Consider the following 23,814-nt stretch of genomic DNA (forward strand, 5'->3'; position numbering starts at 1 on the left):
CCACAAAGTCAAACACACAGAGACAAAAAAAAAAAAGGCAAACAGAGGGAGAGGACACAGCCTTTAGTTGTTTCCTGATGCCTTTTTGCCCTCTGACCTACAAAATCATTGTCTCTGCTCACACACACACACATAACACACAAATTGCATGAGGCAGGCAAAGCAAGATGGACCTGGGGACAAGTTTCTGCCTGGACGCCCTCATTTTCTGAGACGGTCTCGCTCGGCTCGGCTCTGCCTACAGGCCTTTTCCGCACTGGCCGGTCGAGTGAGTGACCTACGCTGACTCTAACGCTGTGTGGCAGGGGAGACCTCGAGACAGATGTTCCCTGCCAGTGGCGCGGTGCCGGAAGTGGACGCGGCGTCATCGTGTGCACACAGTGCCGAGACGGAGGGATGCTCGAGAGGCGGCGACGTTGGGAGGAAGCGCAGCAGTGGGTGGGTGGTGTCAGCGGTGTGTGTGTGTGTGTGGGGGGGGGTTGTAAAAGAAGAAATAAATCAAGTCAAAGCAATTTGTGGCAATAGCTGCTGCAGTGTCATTAGGAATCCTGTCACGCAGCAGCTTCTCTTAGCAGTCAGCAGACGCAGGTTGACAGCAGGCCAAAGAGGAATTTTAATTCCCCCCCCCACACACACACACACGTCTCAAAGCTTCCACCTCAGATACATTTCTTAACCAGTGAGTCGACCTGCCGGCAAAATCATCCTCTGCTAACTTCCTGGAAACTTACAATAGCTATTAATACAAGGCGAACGCAAAGACTTTTGTTGTTTTCGTTCCAATTGACACAATAATGTGGAAACATGTTCGGTCAATGGAATTTAAATGCAAAATCTAAGTAAAAAGTTCAATTTTTAAGCTCATTAAGCCTCGAGGATGCAGAAACTAGTGGGTATAACAAGGAATTTCTTTTAACCCAGGTAAAGCCACTTGGAAACTACTCCTATTATATAATATGACAACCATTCAAGGCTAGCTAAGCCACTAAATACCAGCCTGAATTGCAGACTAGGAGTGAATTCTACTTAAACACCTGTTTAAACCTAATATTAAGTGTGTTTTTTGACCAGTGGGAGTGGGGTATTAGTTTAGATATATATCCTTTACTGATAAGTCATGAACAAAAACTAGTTTGCCATCCTTGCCTGTATACACATACCACAGATGCATGTCACTCCTCAGACTTGCATGACACAGAGCTTTTCCTCTACAAGTTTCTGACATGGTTTTAAAGGAATACTTGCATTTAGCTTTGTATTACTAGAAGAGGAAATATGAAAAATTGTTGCTTCCCAACCTCAGTTTCCCCCGAGTTGAGAAATATCTTCATTCTTTTCTTTGCTACGTGCCCACCAGTGACACTTGGTCCTGTTAGCGTAACTGTTAGCAAAGATGGCCGACACTGTTTACATTCTGGGAATGAGGTCTCGGAGCAAGGCTCAGACCAACTGTCGCTGGTCTAATTATTTTTATAATCAATTAATCTGTCGATTATTTTCTTGATTAATCGATTAATCGCTTGGTCCATTCACTTTGAATGATTTATTTTTATCCAGAGCAAAGAAATGAAGAAAATACTCACATTTAAGAAGCTTGTTTTAATCATGAAAAAAGCTTTGAACCGATTAATTGATTATCAAAATAGTTGTCGATTAATTTAGTAATCGATTAATAACCGATTAATCGATTCAGTTCTATATTACTCCATGGCATTTAACACAGGTTGCGTTGGACTCCCATTGTTTTTGTTTGTCTGTTTTGCTTCTTACGTGTTTTTACTGTGCTTACGTATCGTTTTTTAAGTGTTTTATGTTTTTATGCTTTCTAGTTTTTTTAAGTTTGTTATTTGCCGTCATTCTGTACGGCCCTTTGGTCGACCTCGGTTGTTTTTAAATGTGCTCTGTGAATAAATAAATACATTTGAGTAAACGACGTTTAGAGGACTGAATCGTCCTTTTATCCAAAAGTAGCTTCACATAAATAATAAAAGTAAGGTAACACTTTATATTAAGGAATTATGTATTAACACCTTATTCTACCTAACCTTATTGTACCTCGATTTCAACATGAATTAAGATTTTTCCTGATTATGGTTAATACGTGCTTAATAATTACTAATAAAGGGCTGGTACGCTACTTATATGCATGTAAGTAAGCACCTAGTTATTGGTGAATATAATCCTTAATATAACGTTACCAGATAAGAGAGTACATTATACGGTGCATTCAAGTAACAACAAATAAAACAAGTTTAAGTAAGTAAACATGCTCGAGATGAGATGTCTTTTATCGTGGCGACGTGACCCGTCAGAGTGAAATAGACACAGATTACAAACGTGCACATGCGGAGGAGAAGCGCGCAGACACGTCGTGTCTCGCGTTGTGAGCGAGAGGAGGAGACGGCGGCGATAATGCTGCCTGAGCAGAGCAGGGCAGAGTAGTGCTGCACATTTCTCCTCACAGCTGCCACTTTAATGAGCAGACAAAATGGCCACCATTGAATAATTAATATGCGGGTCCATTAACAAGGCATTAGAATGCATTCTATGTCTTATTGATTTCTTTTCTCCTGACATTTTTTTTTTTTTTTTTTTTCCTCCTGTGTTGAAAACTTTTACTCCATCCGTAGACCACTCTGCGTCCAGCGCCGGCGCGAGTGAAATATGGCTGCTGCTGTTTAAATGTCAGCTTTGTAATTACACGTGGAGCCACGAGATGGGCAATCCCATCGGCCCCGGGGCCTCTGATTTATGGTCAGGCACTGATGGTAACAGCACAGACACATGCAGACAAAACACATTCACACATAAAACATCCTCCTCCTCCTCCTCCTTCTCCTTCTCCCTGCACTCACACACACACACACAACAAAGATCAACACAGATTACACACTGGGTTTATTTACTGTACAGAGTTTATCCGTTAACTTCCTGCTTTCAAGTACTGATGGTAAACAACAGAGTGCATCCTTAATGCAATTATACTACATATTTCATATTGTGCATGTAAAAATTAATATAGAAGCCTGTCTGTATTGCAAATAAATTAAAATTAAGAGAAGGAAATTGTAATTTAAGAGGTTTTTTTGTGTTTGAAAATTGTTTCAAAAATTGTGTATTAAGTTTCAAATTCTGCCTAAAAAGGCTTAATATAATTATGGATTATTATTAGAAGAAAAGGACACATTTTTTATCATTATACAAATAATAAATCTTGTAATCTTAATCTGTGTTACTCAAGTGCCGTCATTAAATTAAACTGAATTCATACGCGAAAGATCCATGAATCTACAGCAGTGAAACAATAAGTCAAGTCGAGGTGTCGCCGAACTAAAGATAATTCATTAGCCGCACGGGCAGACCATGAATCACGCCTGACGTATTAGTTCATCGTCTTATTATTTATCATCGATAATGAACGAAGTCTGCCGTCGTCATATTGTCGCGTTGTGAGGGACGACGCGAGGACACGAAGAAGAATTAAAGTCAAAATATCACATCTAATCTGGTTCAAGCTTCTCAAATGACAATTGTCGGCCGAAAGTCGAAAATCAGGAACACCGAAAACATTATTATATTATATAATATTATCCTTTGTGACATCACATCAAACCGTAATCACAGACCTAATCTATAATAAAAACAGCCTTTATCTCGACCACTGCATCAATTGATACCAGTGTCACTCCTCTGCCCAGTGTGTATAACCCTGTCCTCCTTTTTCATCCTTTCTCTCCCTCTCTACTCTTTTCTTTTTTGCTCAGTGGTCTAACACAGTCTAGTGGCATGTGGGACGCCCCGGTTCGATACACTCCCTCTCTTACACACTCCGCCCATCAGTCAGATTCTCGGCTCAGATACCTGCTGGGAAAACCAATCTATATCTGGACGAATGGAGGCGAAGCGAGGCCAGATCAATGTTCAGATATTGATACACGCAGCCATGCGAGGAGACTACACTCCCTCTGAACTCATTCTCTCGCTCTCTCTCAATGAAAAGATTAGGAATTGAGATGAACTGCTGAGTAAGGTGTGTGTGTGTGTGTGTGTAGATGACAAAAGAGACACTGTAACACACTGGCAGATAGTACAGATAGAGAGGGTGGAGATACACGGTGGAGACACAGATTACCACCACAGAGCTCAGTAATGGTGTGAGGGGAGCGCGTCAATAATAAATACCTCCCATTACACCACAGTGGACGGCCCGCCGCAGCCCGTCACGGCGCGACACCTGCCGGCTTCTCCTCGTCTACCTCAAATTACACTGATGCTCTCACACTGAGCGCGTGCGAGCGGTGCATCAAACGCCGGGGCGGATTTACAGCACGGCTGTATGCACAGATACACACATAGAACCGCACCTGCGGCTGCGGAATTCATTTTCCAGCACAGTACAGAGGTTGATTGTCAGGGTTTGATCCCCTCTGATGACTCCCTGTTAGGTTTTTTTTGAGTCTCTCTCTCCCCCTCCTCCTCCCTCCTCCCTCTCTTCAAAGAGACAAGGCTTGACATCCAGGTGTTTTATAGTATTTGTGGCTCTGATCATCCATCAAGCCGATCGATCACTCTCCCAGCAGCTTTTATTAATGATCTTGTCAGCCAGCCCGCTCTCGGGTGCAGCCGCTTGTCCAGAATGATAGATCATTAGCTAGTCTGCCTGCTATTTATTCTCTCATGACCTTGTCTCTCTGCATTGTAGAGCGGGCCGAGTTATGAGAGGTAGAACATGATAATTCAGTATTGATTCTGTTGTTTTGTTTAGGTTTTTTTATTTTTATTTCAGCCGCGTTCAAATATCAAAGACGGATATCGCGACGGAGGGGAATAATAAACGCATTTATTTGAGGAAAAAGTGGCAACACCGTACCAACGTACTATATTATATCTCCCTCTGGGATGTTGTGGTGTCAAATTATCGACGCCATGGTGTTTACTTTCTGACTGAGACCAGTATCACTCACAAAGATTAAGGGATAGTTCAGGTATTTTTGAAGTGGGGCCGGTATGAGATATTGGCACATTATCAGCATCGACTTTGCCGAGTGTGGAACCACACTCTGCCTCGGTCTTGGTCTTGTCTCGGTCTCGACCCCTCAGAGTCTTGGTCTTGTCTTGGTCTCAATACATTGTGGTCTTGGTTTCGACTTGGTCTCGGTTTAGGTGGTCTTGACTACAACACTAGTTTGTGCTATGGGAAAAATTCCGGCGGAGTCAAAGTCAACGCGTGGTTATTACGGTTATTTCACTCGCGCTGTTGCAGGAAGCCGGCGAATCAGCCTCTTTGTCACCGGAGAGGAAAGAGTTGGAAAAATGCCGGTTTTTGTGTTATTTGAAATATATTGTATATGTTCAAATTTCAAATTGAACACGCAAAATCTGGTGTTCGTGTACAACTACAGTGTTTTTCCTCAATAAAACGTGTGAATACACCATTTTAACATGCGGTAAATTGTAAATAACTGCCAGATATTGAAAGTCATTCTGGAAAAATGCATTTTCTGGACCTTTTATGGTTAAAATAAGCCAAAAACAGTCCATTTTGAGGCTTAAGTGGTTAAAGGTTAAAGGGTTTGTCACTTAATCTCACTGTGGGCTGTTTTTCTCTCCACACTAAATCCTAAAATCTCTTGCACCAGCGTCCATAGTAAACATCTTTAGCTCACAGGACACAGGTAACTTTACGTTGAACGCAAACAGAGTTATTCAAACGCCGACGTCACAAGACAACGCGTTTCAACTCGCTGATGTAGTGGATTAACAGCGCTTAAGGGCCACAGTGTAAAATGATTGATTTTCTCAACGGACCTTGGTGTGGGGGAGAAAATGGTTGACAAACGTTCCGTTTGAAGCCAGAAAAAGCTGTGTACCATATTCCTAAGATGTTATGGATTTTATAAGGTGTGCCTTTAGTTAAGTGGCTCAAACCTATTTGTGTTATCAGTGAGAGCAAGTGTCTGGGTCCCAGGACGGTTCACAGACACTGCGGTACTGATAATGCGTTAATACCTCATAGAGGCACTCTTCAAAAACACTGAATTAAGGCAATAAACTTGGATTTTGATTACATTTTCAAGAGAGGTGGGTTGTAATTAGGAAGAAATGAATAGAGTGGTGATCTGGACACTGAGGAGATAGAGGAAAACTGAGTTGTTTTTTTTTACCTGCTTTTCATCTTAAAAACATATGTTGTGAATCATCACAGACAATGAGTGGGGGTGGGAAAAAAATAATTAACAGACAGTGATGAGGGACAAAGAGGACGAGGAAGAAAGCGATAGGAGGAGAGTGATGGAGAGAAAAAAAGGTCAGCAGAGAAAAGGGCAGAGAGAAAACAGAGAGCGAGTCAGCGGGAGTCTCAGAGGAGCAAAGCCCGAGGCTGAGCCACTGAGGTGTAAGTAGCTTTAGAATAAACATGAGCTCCATGTAAACAACAACCTGCCATGACAAGCATCGGTTATGTGCCCACACAGACCTGGTGGGGATGTGGATTCACTGGTGTGTGTGTGTGTGTGTGCTGTATACTCAGGGTGTCCCCAGGGCTGGAAAGCCTTGCATGTCACCCTCCGATCACTCCTCCTTCAACCCACTTCCATGCATAAAGCCTGTCATGTTGATCAAGTAGCTGCAGGCCCGGAGCCCTTTGTGATCGTCAGAAGCGTGAACACATGAATGTTTGACTGTATAATTGTAGTTTGATTTTCTGTTTGTGCCAAGATTGTCCAACAAAGCAGCAGCGTGTGGGGCTCCGTTCACATTACCAGGCTGAAGTGACTCGTATCAGAGTTTTTTTTTTTTCTTCTTTTCTTTATTGTGACTCTTTGCAGGTCTGTGTGGGCACAAAAATCAGCTTTTCAAATCAGATCTGTGTCACCTCAGTATGTGGTCTGAGATCAGATATTACTGTATATGCAATGACATGAGAGTGAGTGTTCATACTGGAATATTAAATGGTCTGTATTTACGTAGCGCTTTTCTCGTTTTGATGACAAAACTAGAAAATAGGTGTCTGAGTTGGGAATCAAACCCACAACCTTCACGTTGAAAGACGACTCACTCCACCACTGCACTACCGTCGCCCCAATCTTTTTGCCTATATTAGCACTTTTTTTACTACATGGTCCCGCCTCGCCTCGGCACGGCACGGCACGGCACGAGGCGAGTCCTGCTGGGACGATGTAGTGGAAAAGCACCATATGTCTTTGCTGAGCCATTGACGTGGAGCGATGGTGGTTCAGTGGTTGCGCGTTTGATTCCCGGTGCTGCCGATACAAAATGCCGATATATCTTCGGGCAAGACACTTAACCCCCATGTTGCCCCTGAAAGCTGTGCAGGCAGCGTGTGAATGGGTATGAAAGACAATGCTGTATGAATGTGTGAGTGAATAATAAGTGTGAATGGGTGAATGGCAAAACTGTAGATTTGAGTGGTCATCAAGACTAGAAAAGCGCTGTATAAATACAGATCACTGCCCTAAACAACGACAGTGGAGAGCAGATGTCGAAATGTGAGATTTAAAGGCACAGTACGTAAGAAATGGTGACATCTAATGGTGAAAAAATGACGATCTTCTTCGTTTTTGTAGTGAGCTTCCACTTCTGAATGTGAAAACACAAGCTATGAATGGTTTAACTGTTGAGGTAGCTGTAGAAACACAGTGTCTGTAGCCTGATGTATAAATAAAAATCTTTATTTTTATTCTCATTACCGTAACGCCTAGACTATTTGTGATATCTAGAAAATTCAAAAAACTATGGACAGGCGATCTGTCCACGCTGTGACTCCGCCTTTCACCCGATGTCAACTGAGATTGGTACAGCGCCCTTCATGTGGAGGATAAAGTGTTAGAAGATAGATGGATGGATACGGGAATGCAGAGAAATAGAACTTTGCGCCCATATACTTGTCATTACGGTAGCCCTGCTCATTACCTTAATTCCTAAAAGGTTGAATAACTGCCAGATATTGAAAGTTATCTCACTATTTAAATTTTTTTTGACAATTCTACAGTCATAAAATCAAAATAAATCCATATTTTAAATAAATCCAACTGGAGTAAATCTACCGAATTCAAGTCTGGCAGTGTTCCAGTGTGTGCTGTTTGAGAGGACAGTCACATTCACATGAAAGTCAAACGCAAGATAACAGCAGTTATAAATGTGAACCACTGAATTTGATCTGTATTGAACTGGAATTGAATCAGAGCCGAATACAATGCAGCACGTGAACGTGCTCTGTGGTGAATTATGAGGCCATTGTGTGTCTGTGTGTGTGTGTGTGACTTCTGACCTGTTTAATATTCAGTCAGTGTTCAAAGAGACGTGGGGCGAACTTCCCTCTCCGGCCCAGAATCATTCATGACGCGCGGCTTTCATGTTCACAGCGGGGTGAGTCTTCTGAGGAGTCAGAGTAACAGAGGATGAGTTTCAAAGTAACACGGCGTTTGCTCAAGAGCACACGCACACCCCTCTGAATGCGGGAGCCTGCATTGCCACGGTGAGATCCCTCTGCGCTGGCTGCCCCCTGTGAAATCTGAATTGGATATTTCAATTATATATACACTGTACAAGTCTCGGAGCACATTTCTGAACTGTTTTATTCTGTAGCAGCCCGAGTCCCTCAGGTCAGGTAACAAACTGAATTTAAAGACAAAACCCTTAGCGAATCCTAACTTAACAATATTTTAGTTTCGTATTTTTTGTTGGATGAGAAGTGTTCGGAGCATCCCTCCAGATTTTATGTTTACTTATGTCAAAGTGGGTCACTTTTTGTTTTTTTTATCAATTTTCCACAAACAATAGAATGACTCAACATAGATCTGTGTTGTATTTCATATTTCAAAGTAGACCCACACAGACTATCGTTCTTTTATACTGTATGTAGTATACAGTATCTATATATGAAACTTTATTCCATGCTGTCATCTTCATTTTATGGGTCAAATAGGTTTTGCAGCTCCAGGTTTATTTTATTTTGGGGAGGAGGATTATAAAGGTTGCAGATCCCCCAAGTTAAGACTATAATACTATATATATTTTTTTTGCCTTTAAAACAGCATAAATTTGCACACAGTTTCATTTCAACATCTTAAACCTGTCTAGAGCTGAAACGATTAATCGATGAATCGATTATTAATCGATTACTAAATTAATCGACAACTATTTTGATAATCGATTAATCGGTTTTTAAGCTTTTTCCATGATTAAAACAAGATTTCTGAATGTTTAAGCTTCTTAAATGTGAATATTTTCTCCGTTTCTTTGCTCTGGATAACAAAGAAATTATTAAAAGTCATTCATTTTGGTTTGTGGACAAAACAAGACATTTGAGAACATCATCATTTCCAGGTTTGACCAACGCCAATCAACATTTTTTAAAGTTTTCTGAAATTTTATGGACCAAACGATTAATCGAGAAAATAATCGACCGATTAATCGATTATGAAAATAATCGTTAGTTGCAGCTCTAAACCTGTCCCACACTAGACGATAATCGGCCAGATCCCGACAATCGTGGGTGCCCCTTTAGGCTGATGGGCGGAGTCACACCCTGGACAGTTCCCCTGCATACCCGACACCCGTCTTGCCAGTCAACTCCTCATCAGATGAAGTAGTTAAACCTCGATCGTCCATGTTTTGCCAGTCAGCCTCTTTCCTCCTGTCTAAGACTTGCTTGCCTCTGCCTCACCTCGCCGACTGCACCTGTAACCAGCCACGTCCACCCTCGTCTTTGTCTGCCTGAGCAGTTCAGAAGCTTCACCATCTGCCTCTCTCGCTCCCCAACCTGCCTGGTTTAACAACTCCTGTTCACACACCCACACACACGCACACTCTGTCTGTCCTGCTCAGTCAAATGGAAACTACTCTCTAGTCAAGAACCTCAGCAAATACCACCTAAGAAACGCTGCCTGTTTTCTACAATAAACACCTCAACCCTCCCATCTGTGATCGTATTTCCAGACAGTCTATGACCTTTAACACCAAGACTGGAAGCAGTGAGCCATGTTCTGTTCAGAGGTTTAAAAATCAGCCTGAAACTGCCTGAAATTCATGGCAAATATGGAGCTGAATCTAACTGAGGACCTTGAGCAGAATATTTTGGGCTGTTTCTAGTATTTCTGCTGCAGGGTTTTTTTTTTTATATTCAACACAAAAAAAGACACACAGATCTTCCAATATGCCAAATATATTCATCCACATTCCATCAGAGATAATTGTTGATGCCTGTGCATCTATAACCACATTGAGTTTTTTTGTATACGCCTGTGTTTTTTGTTTTGCTGCTCATCGGCTTGTTCGGTTCCTCTGATTTTCAACCTGTCGAGCATTGCTGTCCGCCTTGAGCCAGGTGCATGCTGGGATAAGATTCTCAGAAGCGGGAAGAGGAAATTAATCTGTGATTGAATGAACTGGCGTTCAATCAGTGCGCTTGATGTCATAAAAAACAATCTATTTTCTTTTTTAAAACGTAACACTGCATCAATTCCTTGTTGGCTCATGATGCCACCTGATTCCTGTTCCAACATAATCATCTGAACAGGAAGCGAAATTACTAATTATTAATTAATCTTAGAGGCAGGTTTGCACAAAAAGTAGAACTGCGACAGTGCGCGATCGAGATCAGTTTGATCAGAATTCGGAAAAAGAAAATAATAAAACCCCCAAGTAAGAAATGGACATATCTATGGGCTGAAATCTGTGCCACCAGAAACTGAATTTGAATCATTTATATTTGAATTTGTATTGTTTAATTTGAATTATTGCATTGGCAACATTCAGTTCTCACAATTCAAATTCAATTCACTGTGACAGACATCCGGGTACTAGTAAAGGAAGAGCAATCGAGCGCAGATACACAGCTCTCCTCTTTGGCCAATCAGCACTTACGAATTCAAATTCAAATTAAACAATACAAATTCAGTTTTTTAATGCAATTATTCAAGTTTAGCAACTTAAATTCAAATATAAATGATTCCAATTCAGTTTCAGTTTGAACTCCAAACAGCTTTCAGTCACACAAGCCTCCACTCATATGTGCAGTACTTCTATTTTCCTCTGAATGGGAAGATAATTTACTAAACTTGACATCAAGTTTTATTGGAAAAAGACCAAAAACTAGTGATTGACACCATTGACTCATCAGGAAGTGATATTGTAGAAGCTCTTTTTCCCATAGACTTCCATTCAAACAGAGTTCTTTCTGCAATCAGCAGAGTCGCCGCAGTCTCTTTGACATCAGTTGGACACGGGAAGACTGCAGTCTATGCGTGTCCCCTATAACCCACCCTCCAGGACCCTGGGGCCCAATAAGCAGCCATCTGTAGACACGTTCTTCTGCAACGCTCCAGCAAACTCAGATATGGAGTGCTGGAACACGTGTGTGTGTGTGTGTGTTTGTTTGAAAGAGACGGAGATAAAGGGAGGTGGAGGTGGTTCAAGGGCACTAGTACTCCATCAAGCTTGAGTCAAGGGAATATCCATCGGTTTCCCAATTCCCATGTGTGTAGCAGGTGAGTAGGAGAACCCCTCCAATGCCCTACACACACACACACGCACACCTATAGTACAGTGCACTCACCTATAACTGCACACCAGCTCTGCACTCACTCCTTCTTGTTTTGATTCTTACCCTCTGCTGCTGCTGAGCCCCAGTGTGGCAGCCCCGGCCTTTCCTGCCCATGGCCCTGACCAGCTCTCAGCTGTGGCGTGGGTGGTTGGGTGGGGCGGTGTGGGGATGTGGGACCACTGAAGCTGTCCTCTGGTGCTCCTGCAGCCCTGTCTGCTCATCCATCGTAGCCTGCCAGCCCACAGATCGATAGCTCTGCTCTCTTAATCAGGTCTCTGGTGACTGTGGGCGGATCGTGAGTGTGTGTTTGTGTGTATGTATGCGTGGACAGACGCTTGCACAGGCTGAGAGTTTGCACTTGTGTGTTTCTTTCCATCTTAACTTCTCTAACTGGCGTTTATCTCTATTTATTTCAGTGCGCGCTCTCTTTCCCCTCCTTCATCTCTGTATCTTTTAGATATCACTTGTTCAAAACCCCATGCTGGCTTCTTTTTTGTCATTTCTTTAATCCCCTCTTTCTCCAGTCAGCTCTTGTTAAGGCGCCAATCTCTCTGACAGTCTTTATATTTGAGCTCCTCTGTGCTTTTATCTTTCATCTTTTCATGCCTTCTCTGTCTATTCTGGCTGCACGCCAGGGTCTCATTCAAGACGCGTCTCAGAGTCAAGTTGGTCCTGGTGCTGTCGCAATCTATTTTGACTTGTGATGGAGACAGAAGCGGCGAAGTGTCTGGAGAAACGGCGATGAGAAAGGATGAGAGGTGAGAAGAGCAAGTGGAGCGGGAGGGTTAGTCAGATGGAGTGCAGGGCATCCAGCTGTGGTGTTGTGCCTTGCTAGAGAAGCTGCCTTCAGGCTCTCATCACACCTGCGTAACCACAGCTGCACACACACACACACACACACGCACAGACACACACAACATCAAAACAACAAATCTGGTTAATGAAAAAGTAGCAAACAAGAAATAACTCAGAAACACTTTTTAAAGTGCCTTTGTAAAAACTTTTTTTTTTTTTAATTTTCACATTAACATTTCAAGTCCGTCAGAGTGTGTGCGTGTACAGAAAAAGAGAAAATCATATTAACCACTTTTTCCCAATATGCACTTTATTTTGGAGTGTCACCAAAATAAAAGCCTGCTTCTTAACTTCCTGTCAATTGTCGTTAATACCACCAACAATACCTTCATCCCATATTCTAAAATTACACCGTTTCCACCAATAAAACATATGAATATCTGCCAATGAGTGCACTCAAAGCTCTCTTTACCAAGAGGTCCTGCTGTGTTTAAGTATTTAATAGGAGCAGTTGAACATCCTGTGTAATGTGGAATTATTCATCAGGAGCCAAGGCAGACTCCACTCGCTGTTTCCCTCCTTATTAAGGATATAACGGAACAGTGCGATCTCACAGTTATGCAAAATGTAAACACTTCACAATGCAGGGTCTATGGGACATATTTGCATATTTGCTGTTTCAGTGTTAATAGAAAGAAATTGCATCAGTAGAAACTTAAAATAACTACTAAAGGAATACTTCACCGATTAGCATTTAGCATATTACTAGAATATTGGTAGTATTTTTGAAAAATACTTTTCTTTGGTCCAGTTTGGTCCAAAGATGGCGGACACTGTTTACATTCTGGGAATGAGGTCCCATCCCCCTACGAGTAGGTCTAAAGGCTCCAAGGCTCGGACCAAGTGTCACTGGTGGGCACGGAACAAAAAAAAAGAATGAAGATATTTCTCGAAGCACAAGTATTCCTTTAAGTATTTACACTCCCACATTTCCTTTGCACTTAAACTGTGAGACAATAGTTGACCTGTCTTTTTTATTTTGTTACCTGGACCAAAGAGGTTATTATTATTATGGCTGTGTTTGTCTAAGAGCACCACGACTCAAAAAAGTAAAGAGTGGATTTGGGTGAAATTTTCTGTGGATGGTGGTTATGGACCAAGGTCTAGTGTCAATCCACCCCCTATACCGCTAATCCTCATCCAGGCATCCATCACGGCCACAGGGCAAACATACAGAGACACAATGGCTCATACTCACACCAGCTGAAAGTACCATCACTCCAAAACACCATGGTTTTGGTTTGTAGGAGGAAGCCAGGATACTTGGAGACAACTTATCTGCACACCCACACACAGCATAAAATATCAACACAGAAAAGGCCTGACTGAACCAGGATTTGGACAGAGAACCTTTTTCGCCTTGAGGAATCACTGTGCTACTCAATAGTCTGATCCTTGCTTTAATTCATACAGTAGTGTACTCTGGAGCGCTATGAGACACACTTTTAATATAAATAAAGGTTGGGTCATATTAGGTTGTGTCTGTTAGTTTTACATTTAATCATTAAAGGAGTTGCACAGAAGTAGGTTTTTTTAAAGGTTAAAGGTCCAGTGTGTAAGAATTACTGATATCTACTGGTGAAACTGCAGATTGCTTGATTCTAAGAACATTTTAACGCTTATTTGCCAATGATTAATTTTTTTTGACGACCTGTCTCATTTATTTACATAATATTTAGTTTATAAATTGTTTTTTTATTGAAAACACAGGTGGATTTTGAGTCGAAAGACAGACTATAAGTGCTGTTTTTTTAAGTTAAGCAATTGTATATATGCTTTTTTTTCTTAAACTTATATTTTATAAGGAGTGGGGGAAAAAATCGGCATCATATGTCGGCCATCGGCTGCACTGATTTGTATAAAACTGTAGAAATATGGTGACCCAAGACGGTGGCCTCCATTAGGCAAGACCCGTAACGTTTATATAAAGGGCAAAACAAACGTCTTTAGTTTTATCATTATTGTACAATTGCATACAAACACACTTCAATTTCTGCCATATATTATATTTTTGCCAATAACCCCCGACCCCCCGCAAATGTTACTCACTGGACCTTTAAGTCATTTCCCACAAGGAGTTGATCCATTCCTCTGTATTCACCCTGCACTCTAATCTGTGACACCATAGGACGTGACCAGGAACCTGTATGTTGTCATACATGCTGAAGCAGTCCAGTGGGTCAGGGGAAGAAGTGTCGCAGGAGGTCCTTCTTGTTGACCTTGCCCATCTGATTTCTTGGCAACTCCTCCACCAGCACCAGACCTGTGGGGATGATGTAGGGCGCCATGTGTTCCCTGCAATAAACACTGGTGTTAATCAACTGATGGCTGTTTACTGTCGCCGCACACCGGCTGAACTAATACATGCACAGCGACACGCGCACACGCGGGCATGAGGGTGTGTGCACACGCTTACACATGTGCGGCGACAAAGAGGAAAACAGAAAACAACAGCAGAACAAAGGCGAGCCCCGTGGCAGACGAGTGGAGATAAGGAAAGAAATGTCCTTCATACACTCTGCATCCACAATTCGCCTTCCAGACAGAGACACTTCCCTTTGTACAAAACAATATAATCACTGTGGGATGAAATAAAAAAAAATAATAATAAAAGGGAAAAACAGAAGGCTGAGATAATTAAAAGTGTTTTATTTTTTCCGTTCTGAGTGCATGGTTGTTACGTCAAGTCTTGAAGGCCTGGAGCTTTTTTATTATCTTCTTACCTAGTTTGTTTGCTCGTGCAAGAGTGTGCGTGTGTGTGTGTGTGTTCTTGTGGAGCGAGTGAGAGCACAATGACTCATATCGTCGCCATCAAACTCTGCTTCTTAGCAGATGTCTCCGTGACTCAGTGGCTGAAGTGTGAGCGAGTATTCGTACGTAGATACACATCTCTGTAATGCGGCCTCACTCGTGTCACCAGTTTCTCCGGGGGGCAATGTGTCGCTGTGCGTGTGTGTGTGTGTGCGTTGTTCCTGGCTGTGTGGGGAGCAGAGAGTGTGATCGAGATTCAGACTGACAGCTGAAGCCGGGGCACTGAGGAGTGAGCATCCATCTACTTGTTTATGTCTCATTTTATCTCCCACTCTCTTGCCTACACTCTGGGCCTCAGCAGAGGGCTGTGTGCTACCACTGCCTGTCCGCTAGCAGCACCTGTGGCTGCAAACACTGTGTGTGTGTGTGTGTGTGTGTGTGTGTGTGTTAGACTAGTGTACGTGTATGTGTGCATGTGTTTGTAAGACCTTTTCTGACCTTAAACACTGACCTTGTGAGGTCCGGTAGTCCTCATTAAGATTATTTTAGTTAACGAACGAACTAACGAAGATCTAAAATTGAAAAAACATTTTCGTAACCTGAAATAAAAATAAACACTAGAGGGTTTTTTTAATAAAACGATAACTAACTGAAACTGAATAGTGTCTATACAAAACTAACTAAAAGTAACTCAAATTGTAGCGAAGATTTGCTTAGTTTTCGTCTTAAATTTATTGTATACATAAATAATCCTTTTGGGTTATTTTCATTCATTCAATTTGTTGTATTTTCATTTAAATTAAAAACATTTCAATTTGTTTTTGTTTACAATGTGTGACATAAGGCTATGCACGTTAGTAGATGTGTCTCATAAGGGTTATTTATCATTATTTACAGTATGTTTTGTTCATGTGTGTCTTTAGTCTACTTTCTTGCAGACTGTTATATTTGATTGAGGCATGGTTGTTCCTCTGTCCTAATAAACCTTTAAAATGCCGGGTTTTTATGACACAATAAATGACATTTTTGCATCTTGCACCTGGTAAATTCTCCATGTTACAAAAAACTAAACACTAAAACTAATAAAAAACTAACGCGTTTTAAAAACAAAACGCAAAAACTAAATAAAATCTAAAACTAATGAAGAATCCCAACCTCTTAGAACCTTGGTCCTCATGGAGACCTAAACCTGGCCCCAATGAGGCAGAACCTAATTTCCGAGGACACCAACACCAATGCTTTAGTGAAGTTTATCTGTCACTCAGCTTAGGGCTTTTGAACAAATATCTAATTGCGATTATTTTGACAGGAATTGTGATTGCGATATGATTCGCGATATTACAGGGAATTGTCTTTTAAAACATGTTTAAAATGATTACTGTGTGATATTTGTGCAGATCTGTGACAAATACATATGTTCTCTTCAGTCTGTAGAATAAGATGTGTATAGATCCGGACAATAATTACATTTAAAATTATATTTTGACACACATTTTGGCTTTAACGGTTGGAAAATTGCAGGACGGTATATTTGCCATAAAATTGTCCAGCCCTAACTAAGCTCTCAGCTCACTTCTTGGCATTTTTCAAATTCAGGCGAATATGGCTTTACTCACTCAGACAACAGTGCTGACGAGTATAAAAAAATATGTGTTTAGGGCAAACAAAGAAAATGGTAAAAAATGAAGTATGTGAGCAAACATGTGTAGAGTCAAAGTGGAGGAAAGGACTTGAAATATAAAGTGTTTATTATTGCAAAGTGGAGGGTGGCCTGCCACCAGTAACTGTCTGCATTAGATAAAATAAACTCTGCTGACATTTAGAAAGGGAGGGGGAAAAAAAACTGTTTGCTCAGCCCTTCGCAACAATCATTTATTCGCTTCTCGCGCGCATATTCTTCTTTCTCATCTCCTGTCTTTCCTTCAGCTCCCCTCATTAGTCCAACTCTGGCCTCTCTTTCGCTCACATTCTCTCCTATTGATCTGAGGACTGCGGGGCGAGTCATTGGGGATGAGTGTGCTGAACTGCTGGAGAGAATTAGAATTTTTTTTTTTTTCCTTTTTACCACAGGGCTGAAAAACAAAGAAAAAAGAAAGAAGCTGTGGAAATCATCTCCGTGAATCACCGTAATAAGACAGGGTCAGCACTCAGCTGCAGTAATGGGAGATGGTGCTCTTTTTTTTTTGCGTTTTTTTGGTGAAATCGGGGTGATGGATTGGTTGGAAGTTATTCAGGTCACAGTCTTCACTGGTGGTACGGGCTGGAGTCCACCTGCTGCCTCAAAGCACTTTTAAAGGTGGCAGGTGGTCCAGTGGTTAGTGGTTTAATCCTTACTGGTCGTGCAGACCACAAACACCACTGTCTTTAAGTCTTAAAAAAAAGAAAAGAAAATGCAAAGAGCTCCATTTTAGGTACTAAGACAACATCATGTGATATGACGAGATATGCACATCTGAATTCCACCTGGCATCAAATCCATAATCTGGAACACACCTGAATGGAAACTCTAACGGTCGAGTGTCTAATCCTGCATACACATTCAACCTTTTGTTCAATTTTGACAGAGATATGATTTTCTTTTTACAGTTTTCCCCTTTAAAAGAGATAGGGAAATGATTCTTGGTAGATTCTGACCAAAAATGAATGGGAACACGTACCCATCACAAATATTCAGACTGAAAAGAGTACACAGGAAGTTACTAACTAAGTAGGACAGACAAATTTACAGATAATCCCACATTACCTCCATGGCGGAGGTAACAAATACCATACACAATATTAATATTAATATCACAGTACCTTGCCCAGATCTTCAGCTCTGGCAGAGTCAACCTGTGGCCCCTCTTTAGCTGCATCACTGCTGTGACCTTCTGACCCCAAATGGCATCTGGGGGCCCGATGACGGCCACATCTTTGACATAAAAAAAAGGGGTTAAAAGAGGCTGACTTATCTGTAAGTGTAGGCAGATTTCATTATATGGATAATGAGTGAGCAGCACTCGTACCTGTGACGGCTGGATGAGCCAGTAGGTGGCGTTCCACCTCGAGGGCACTGATTTTGTAGCCGCCACTCTTGATGATGTCAACACTGGTGCGGCCCATGATCCAGAATACACCGTCTTTATGGACCGCTGTGTCTCCTACAGGGCAGACATGACATGAGAGAAGTTTGGTCATTGAGAAATATTTTTTATATATTTTTGTTTATAATAATTGCTTTCGTTTTTAATATAGCGAGACAATTGCAATGAGAATTTTTTACATCTATCACAATAAACTTAATGAATAATAAGGAGTTTTTATGAATCATCATGGTTGCAAGCTGCAATGAAATGCATAGAATTTTAACAATCCAAGAATACGTAGCAGAGAATGCAACTCTGCATAGTCAACTCACTGTATTAGTCTTTTTTTAAGCTTTTAATTAGGGTATATGCACCTTTTCTAAACAGTGCTCGTCGCAACTCGAACCGGTTTTACTGTGAATTCAAAATAAACGGTTTCTTGCACTAAAAACCACAACAACAGTAGAGTTTTTTGGGAAGAAACAATCTGGGAAAATGAAAACGTCAACATGCCAATCCCAGCTGACATGGGACAAAAGGCTGGGTACACCCTGGACAGGTCGCCAGTCCATCACAGGGACAACCGTCACACCTCCAGTCAATTTAGCGTCCTATTAACCTGACCTGCACAGGAAGGCCCTTGGTCGAACAGGGAAACCGAACCTGCGATCCTCTTGCTGTGAGACAACAACGCATCACCGCGTTGCCACTTGAACTCGTCAAAAAACAGCAAATATAATTTGCATGACTACAGTAGTTACCGAGAATGGAGGGTTAGTAAACCTGCCTGAACACAAGTGTTCCCCTCACACACACACACACACACGCAGAGAGAGGTGTCTGGGGGACAGGTGTGGGGGAGGATGAGTACAGTGCATGGGATGAGGGACTCAGCTGGGCCTGGGGATGACAAGCAGAGGAAATGGGTCAGTATGGATGAGTGGAGAGAGACAGGGGGGGGGATAAAAAAAAGGACATTGGAGGGAAGGAGTGTTGAGAAGAAAAGAAGAAACAGGAAGGTGTCCTCTCAGATTATTACAGGTGGCGCGTCCACAGCTGGGACTGAGGAGCGAGGGGGAGATGTGCGGCAGTTTGAGCGCGACACTGTTGTTTTTAGGGTCACGCGGTTGAGCAGAGGTGGTGTAAAGAAAGAGCAGACAAAGTCAGGGACGGAGGCCGCAGCTGGAGACACAGTCCCCCGGAGGACATGGGGGACAATACATTTAATTTAATGGACTGTGGAAGAATTAACAAAAAACACAAAAAAATACACACTGATTTTAAAGGCTTTTAAAGTTTATACTTTATCAATAATGTAGTAATGTTGTGTTCATATATAAATATTTTTATTAGATATATTTTCACATCGATTAGTTTAGAATTTTTTCCCCAGAAAGCAAAGAATATGTTGCAGTGAATCTGACAAAGGAAAGATTGTTTTTATCCCTAGCTGACCTGGAACAGTGTTTAATGAATATTAAAAAAAATAAATAAAAAAAATAAAAAATGCCATAAAAAAAATATGATTTTGGTTGGTAGCCATTAAAGGAATAAGTTGATGCTTATTCACTTTGATTACAAAATCAATGTGAGCTATAAATGGAGCTTTCAGCATTTTTTTTTTTTTACATTTAGGAACATTTCCAACAAGTTTGGCTGCGTGAGCAGTCTACACCAGAAATATAAAATCAATAAAATAAAACAACTGGTCTTTCCTCACCTGGAATCAACACGAGGAAGCGTTATGGGGAAGGGATTACATTTTGATAGTGGACTGTTTTTTACTGCCATCTCCCATCTGTCTTTTACTCCATCATTTAATCTCATTTGTTCTCTCGTCTAACCCCGTATCCCTCTATCCATCTTACATTAATGTCAACTTCTTCAATTTCTCCTATTCCAGTGTCACACAAACACACATAACTATGTTTTTTTTCTTCTTTTTTTTTTTACTCCAATCCTTGCCCTCCATTTTTATCCTCCACCATGTCTGGAGCATCTCTCATCACATCTCCTCTTCCCTTCTCCCCACCTATCTTCCCGTCTCCTCCTTCCCTCCTTGCCTCAGCATCAATAGAGGGCCCATCTGTTCCCATACATCACGCACTTCATTTCAGTTTATTAGCTGGGATAAATCATAAATATTTCATTATACATCACGGGCGGCTGTCGCCTGCACACCGACAATTTATCACCGCTGCCCTCTCTGCTGGCTTGCCACGGCGGCTATAAGCTTTCCAGTCTATTAAACAAGATTGATACAGTGTGTAAATTTAGATATTGGGAATTTCTTCACAGACCACTGCTCCGCACTGATAGGCCAGGGTAGCAGAGGAGGAGAGGGGGGATGGATGGAGGGAGAGCAAGAGACGGGGGAGTAGAAGAGCTTGGCTGGGTGTTAACGCCACACTCTCTTCCTCCTCTGGATGAGGGGTAAAAGAAAGCAAAGTGGCACGTAGCCCTCTCATCTTTAGTAAATAGATGGGGGGGGGGGAATGGTTTACATATCGTTATTGTGCCCTGTGTGTGTTTGTCTGTGATGCACACAAGCAGAAAAATCACCTCAAAATGCATCTTTTTGGGGAGCAAATTTTGAAGAGGAATGGTCCCAAAACGACGTTAAGGAGACAACGTTTGATAAAAGAAACACAGGCAATATACTTGAGCTGAGTTTGAAGTGGTTACACGGGACTCTGACCTTGTCTCTTTGAGGAGAAGGAAATAACAGGGGATAGAACAACATGTTTGGAGAGAGACACGAGTGGGAATAGTGATTGGAGAACACAGACTGATAAAAGAGGAAAGAAGGGTGTAGGGGAGGAGGGAGGTTGTTGGGAACTGTGTTACTGGGACTCACACACACACACACACACACACATATACAGTACGTGCACACACACGCACACAAACACCACTTCAGGCATCAGAGACTCTCTGCCATTATGTGTTATGGCGTTGGAGCCAGATATGGCCGAATGGCTTTCTTAATTAAAACGATAAGAAGCCTAATTGCACTGGGCTTTCATCTCATTCTGAGGCATTAAAAAAAAAGAAAAAAAAAAAAGAAAAAGTGAAGGCACACACTGTGGAAATAAAAAAAGAAATAAAAACAGATCAAGACTTCGACTGAGAACGGAAGGCAGAGGGAAAACTCCCTCGATGAAAGCAGGAAAATGACACTTGTCACCTCTACAGACGTCTGCTGCACCATAACTGCAGGAAATCAACATTAAAATGTTTTAATGACATTAAATCTCATTTTGTTAAAAGGGAAAAAAATGACACGGGGAGATAAGTGTCAGTTTTATCTTCAATAATGCAGAAATTGCCTTTAGAGTAATTGGCCTGCATTACTAAACTGGAATATGAACCTGTGATTAAGACCCTCTCGTTGGTTCATTAACAAAACACTGAGCGCTGGTAGGAAGCAGCTCTACACTATGGTACTATTTTGTTTTTGCTTTGTATTTATATAGCACTTTCCTAGTCTTGCTGACCACTCAAAGCTGCTTTACACTTCAGTTTTGCCATTCAATGTAAATATCATCTTCCATCCATTTTATTTATTTTTGTGGACCGTATACTTTGACTGCACATTCTCACTATAGCAACCTCTGGTGTCATACTCTGGTTATGGTCAAAAGAGACAATGAAATAAATTTCATTTTTGGTAAACATTCAAACTTCAGGGTGGGGGGGGGGGGGAGTTCATTCTAATATTTGATGGTATAGCATGTCAAGTAATATTCATTCAGGCATGATTTTGGGAAAAGCAACAGCCCCATCCTGAAGAAGATTTACTTGCTTATTATTATGCTTATTACTTGCTATTATTATGCTTATTACTAGATTTACTTGCTTATTATTATGGCTGTATCTCCAAGTACCTTCGAAATCTAAGAGAGACCCGGCTTCATGTTTAAACCAGCACTTGCATGCCTCGCGTGGTCCTGATATACGCTGACGTCATGCAATCCCATCATGCAACAGTTGAGTCAAAACACCGCCTTTTGCGCAGTTCAAAACCAAAGATATATTCTCGGTAATATTCCATTAAACTCATCTCTTTGCCGGCCGTATTCATAAAAAGTGAATATGGTGGATAGCTGTGGTGCATTGAATGCATTGTAAACACTTCACTCTTACTTTGGCTTTTACAATTATCACTGAATGTCCTGGGTGTTGTGTTTTTATGATACATCCTTTGAGGGTTGCAAATGACAACTCCCTTCATTGTATTCCTATGCAATGACACGCAAGGCTTTCAGATAATCTGACAAGCAAAAGGGAGAGCATTTTCCAAGATTGCCAGAAAGGCAGCAGACGTGGATCACTGCCTTAAACTGATCTCCAAGTGAGAATAGAAGAAGGAACAATGGGAAATGCACCAAAAATGGATAAAGGAAAGAGTTACATGAGTCTGACCTTGGTTTAGGCGATGAAGTCAATGAAGACTTTGAAGATGCAAAAAGGTCCAGCTCAACTGTGTGCGAGGCAATATTGTTAATGCAATATTAAAATACACTTGAAGGCAAACTCATAAAACATGTAAACCCAGACATCTAAAGCCAACACAAGAGTAAAATAATAAATCAACATGAATCACAAACAAACTGATCTCCTTTCTTCTTTTTCTTTTCTTTCTTCCCTGCTTCACTCAGGACCATCTTTTTTTGAGGTGGGAGTTATTGACATTCTATTTCATCTAATTAACTAGAGATTTATAAAAATCTGGAGCTGTGAAGATTCGAGTTAATATGATTTTTCTGACAGAAATTGCTATTTTATTTATGATGTATTTTTTTAAAGTCAAGGAGGTTCACTTCATGCATTTACTGTGTAGTTGATTTTGAATTTGATGGAGCATTACATTATTAAAAATAAACTACGCTTTATTCTAATGCAAGGATGAGTACTTTTAAGTAATTAAAAACTGTTTTCCAAAATGAATGAGTCACATTTAAAATAAATAAATTAAAAAAACCAAAAAAAACAATTGTATTTGCAGCCTTTGCAATTTGCTAATTGTGTTGCTTCAAGTTGTGGTTTTGAAATTGTGAAACTGTCATAATTTAATTTTCTCTGACAAAATGATTTGAGTGACAAGAGCCTTATCTTTGTGTGTTGCCAACAATAGGTTTTATGGGTTTAGTAAACAACAGCACCCAACCCTGCTTAAAAATCGACTTGATTTTCGCTCTTCAATTTTAATTGTATAATTCTGATTCAGTCAGTCAGTCATCATCTACCGCTTTATCCTCTGCCAGAGGGTCGCGGGGGTGCTGTGCCAATCTCAGCTACATCGGGCGATAGGCGGGGTACACCCTGGACAGATCGCCAGTCCATCGCAGGGCCACACATAGATAGAGACAAACAACCATTCACTCTCACACTCACTCCTATAGTCAATTTAGAGTGTTCAATTTACCTATCCCCACATTGCATGTTTTTGGACTGTGGGAGGAAGCCGGAGAACCCGGAGAGAACCCACGCACACACGGGGAGAACATGCAAACTCCACGCAGAAAGGCCCTTGTTCCAACCGGGGCTCGAACCCGCAGAGAGGGGAGAGAGAAA

General features: G+C 41.4%; 2 protein-coding genes across 4 annotated transcripts in view; both read right to left on the reverse strand.

Moving 5' to 3' along the window:
• cdh15 (cadherin 15, type 1, M-cadherin (myotubule)) overlaps positions 1-12,442 on the reverse strand; it is a 47,810-nt gene extending 35,368 nt beyond the window's left edge. For all 3 annotated transcript variants that reach the window (XM_058628760.1, XM_058628761.1, XM_058628759.1), the window contains exons 1-2: positions 11,630-12,442; positions 8,291-8,397 (exon numbers count right to left, since the gene is read on the reverse strand). The gene's annotated coding sequence lies outside the window, so the exon portion shown is untranslated. The remainder of the gene's footprint in view (positions 1-8,290; positions 8,398-11,629) is intronic.
• Positions 12,443-13,033: 591 nt separating this feature from the next.
• acsf3 (acyl-CoA synthetase family member 3) overlaps positions 13,034-23,814 on the reverse strand; it is a 38,796-nt gene continuing 28,015 nt past the window's right edge. Inside the window, exons 8-10 of the mRNA XM_058628765.1 lie at positions 18,178-18,312; positions 17,972-18,083; positions 13,034-14,716 (exon numbers count right to left, since the gene is read on the reverse strand). Of these exons, the coding sequence (XP_058484748.1) occupies positions 14,602-14,716; positions 17,972-18,083; positions 18,178-18,312 (362 nt within the window). The 3' untranslated portion in view covers positions 13,034-14,601. The remainder of the gene's footprint in view (positions 14,717-17,971; positions 18,084-18,177; positions 18,313-23,814) is intronic.

The sequence above is a fragment of the Solea solea genome, chromosome 5, assembly GCF_958295425.1.
Source record: "Solea solea chromosome 5, fSolSol10.1, whole genome shotgun sequence".
In the NCBI taxonomy this organism is placed as follows: Eukaryota; Metazoa; Chordata; class Actinopteri; order Pleuronectiformes; family Soleidae; genus Solea; species Solea solea.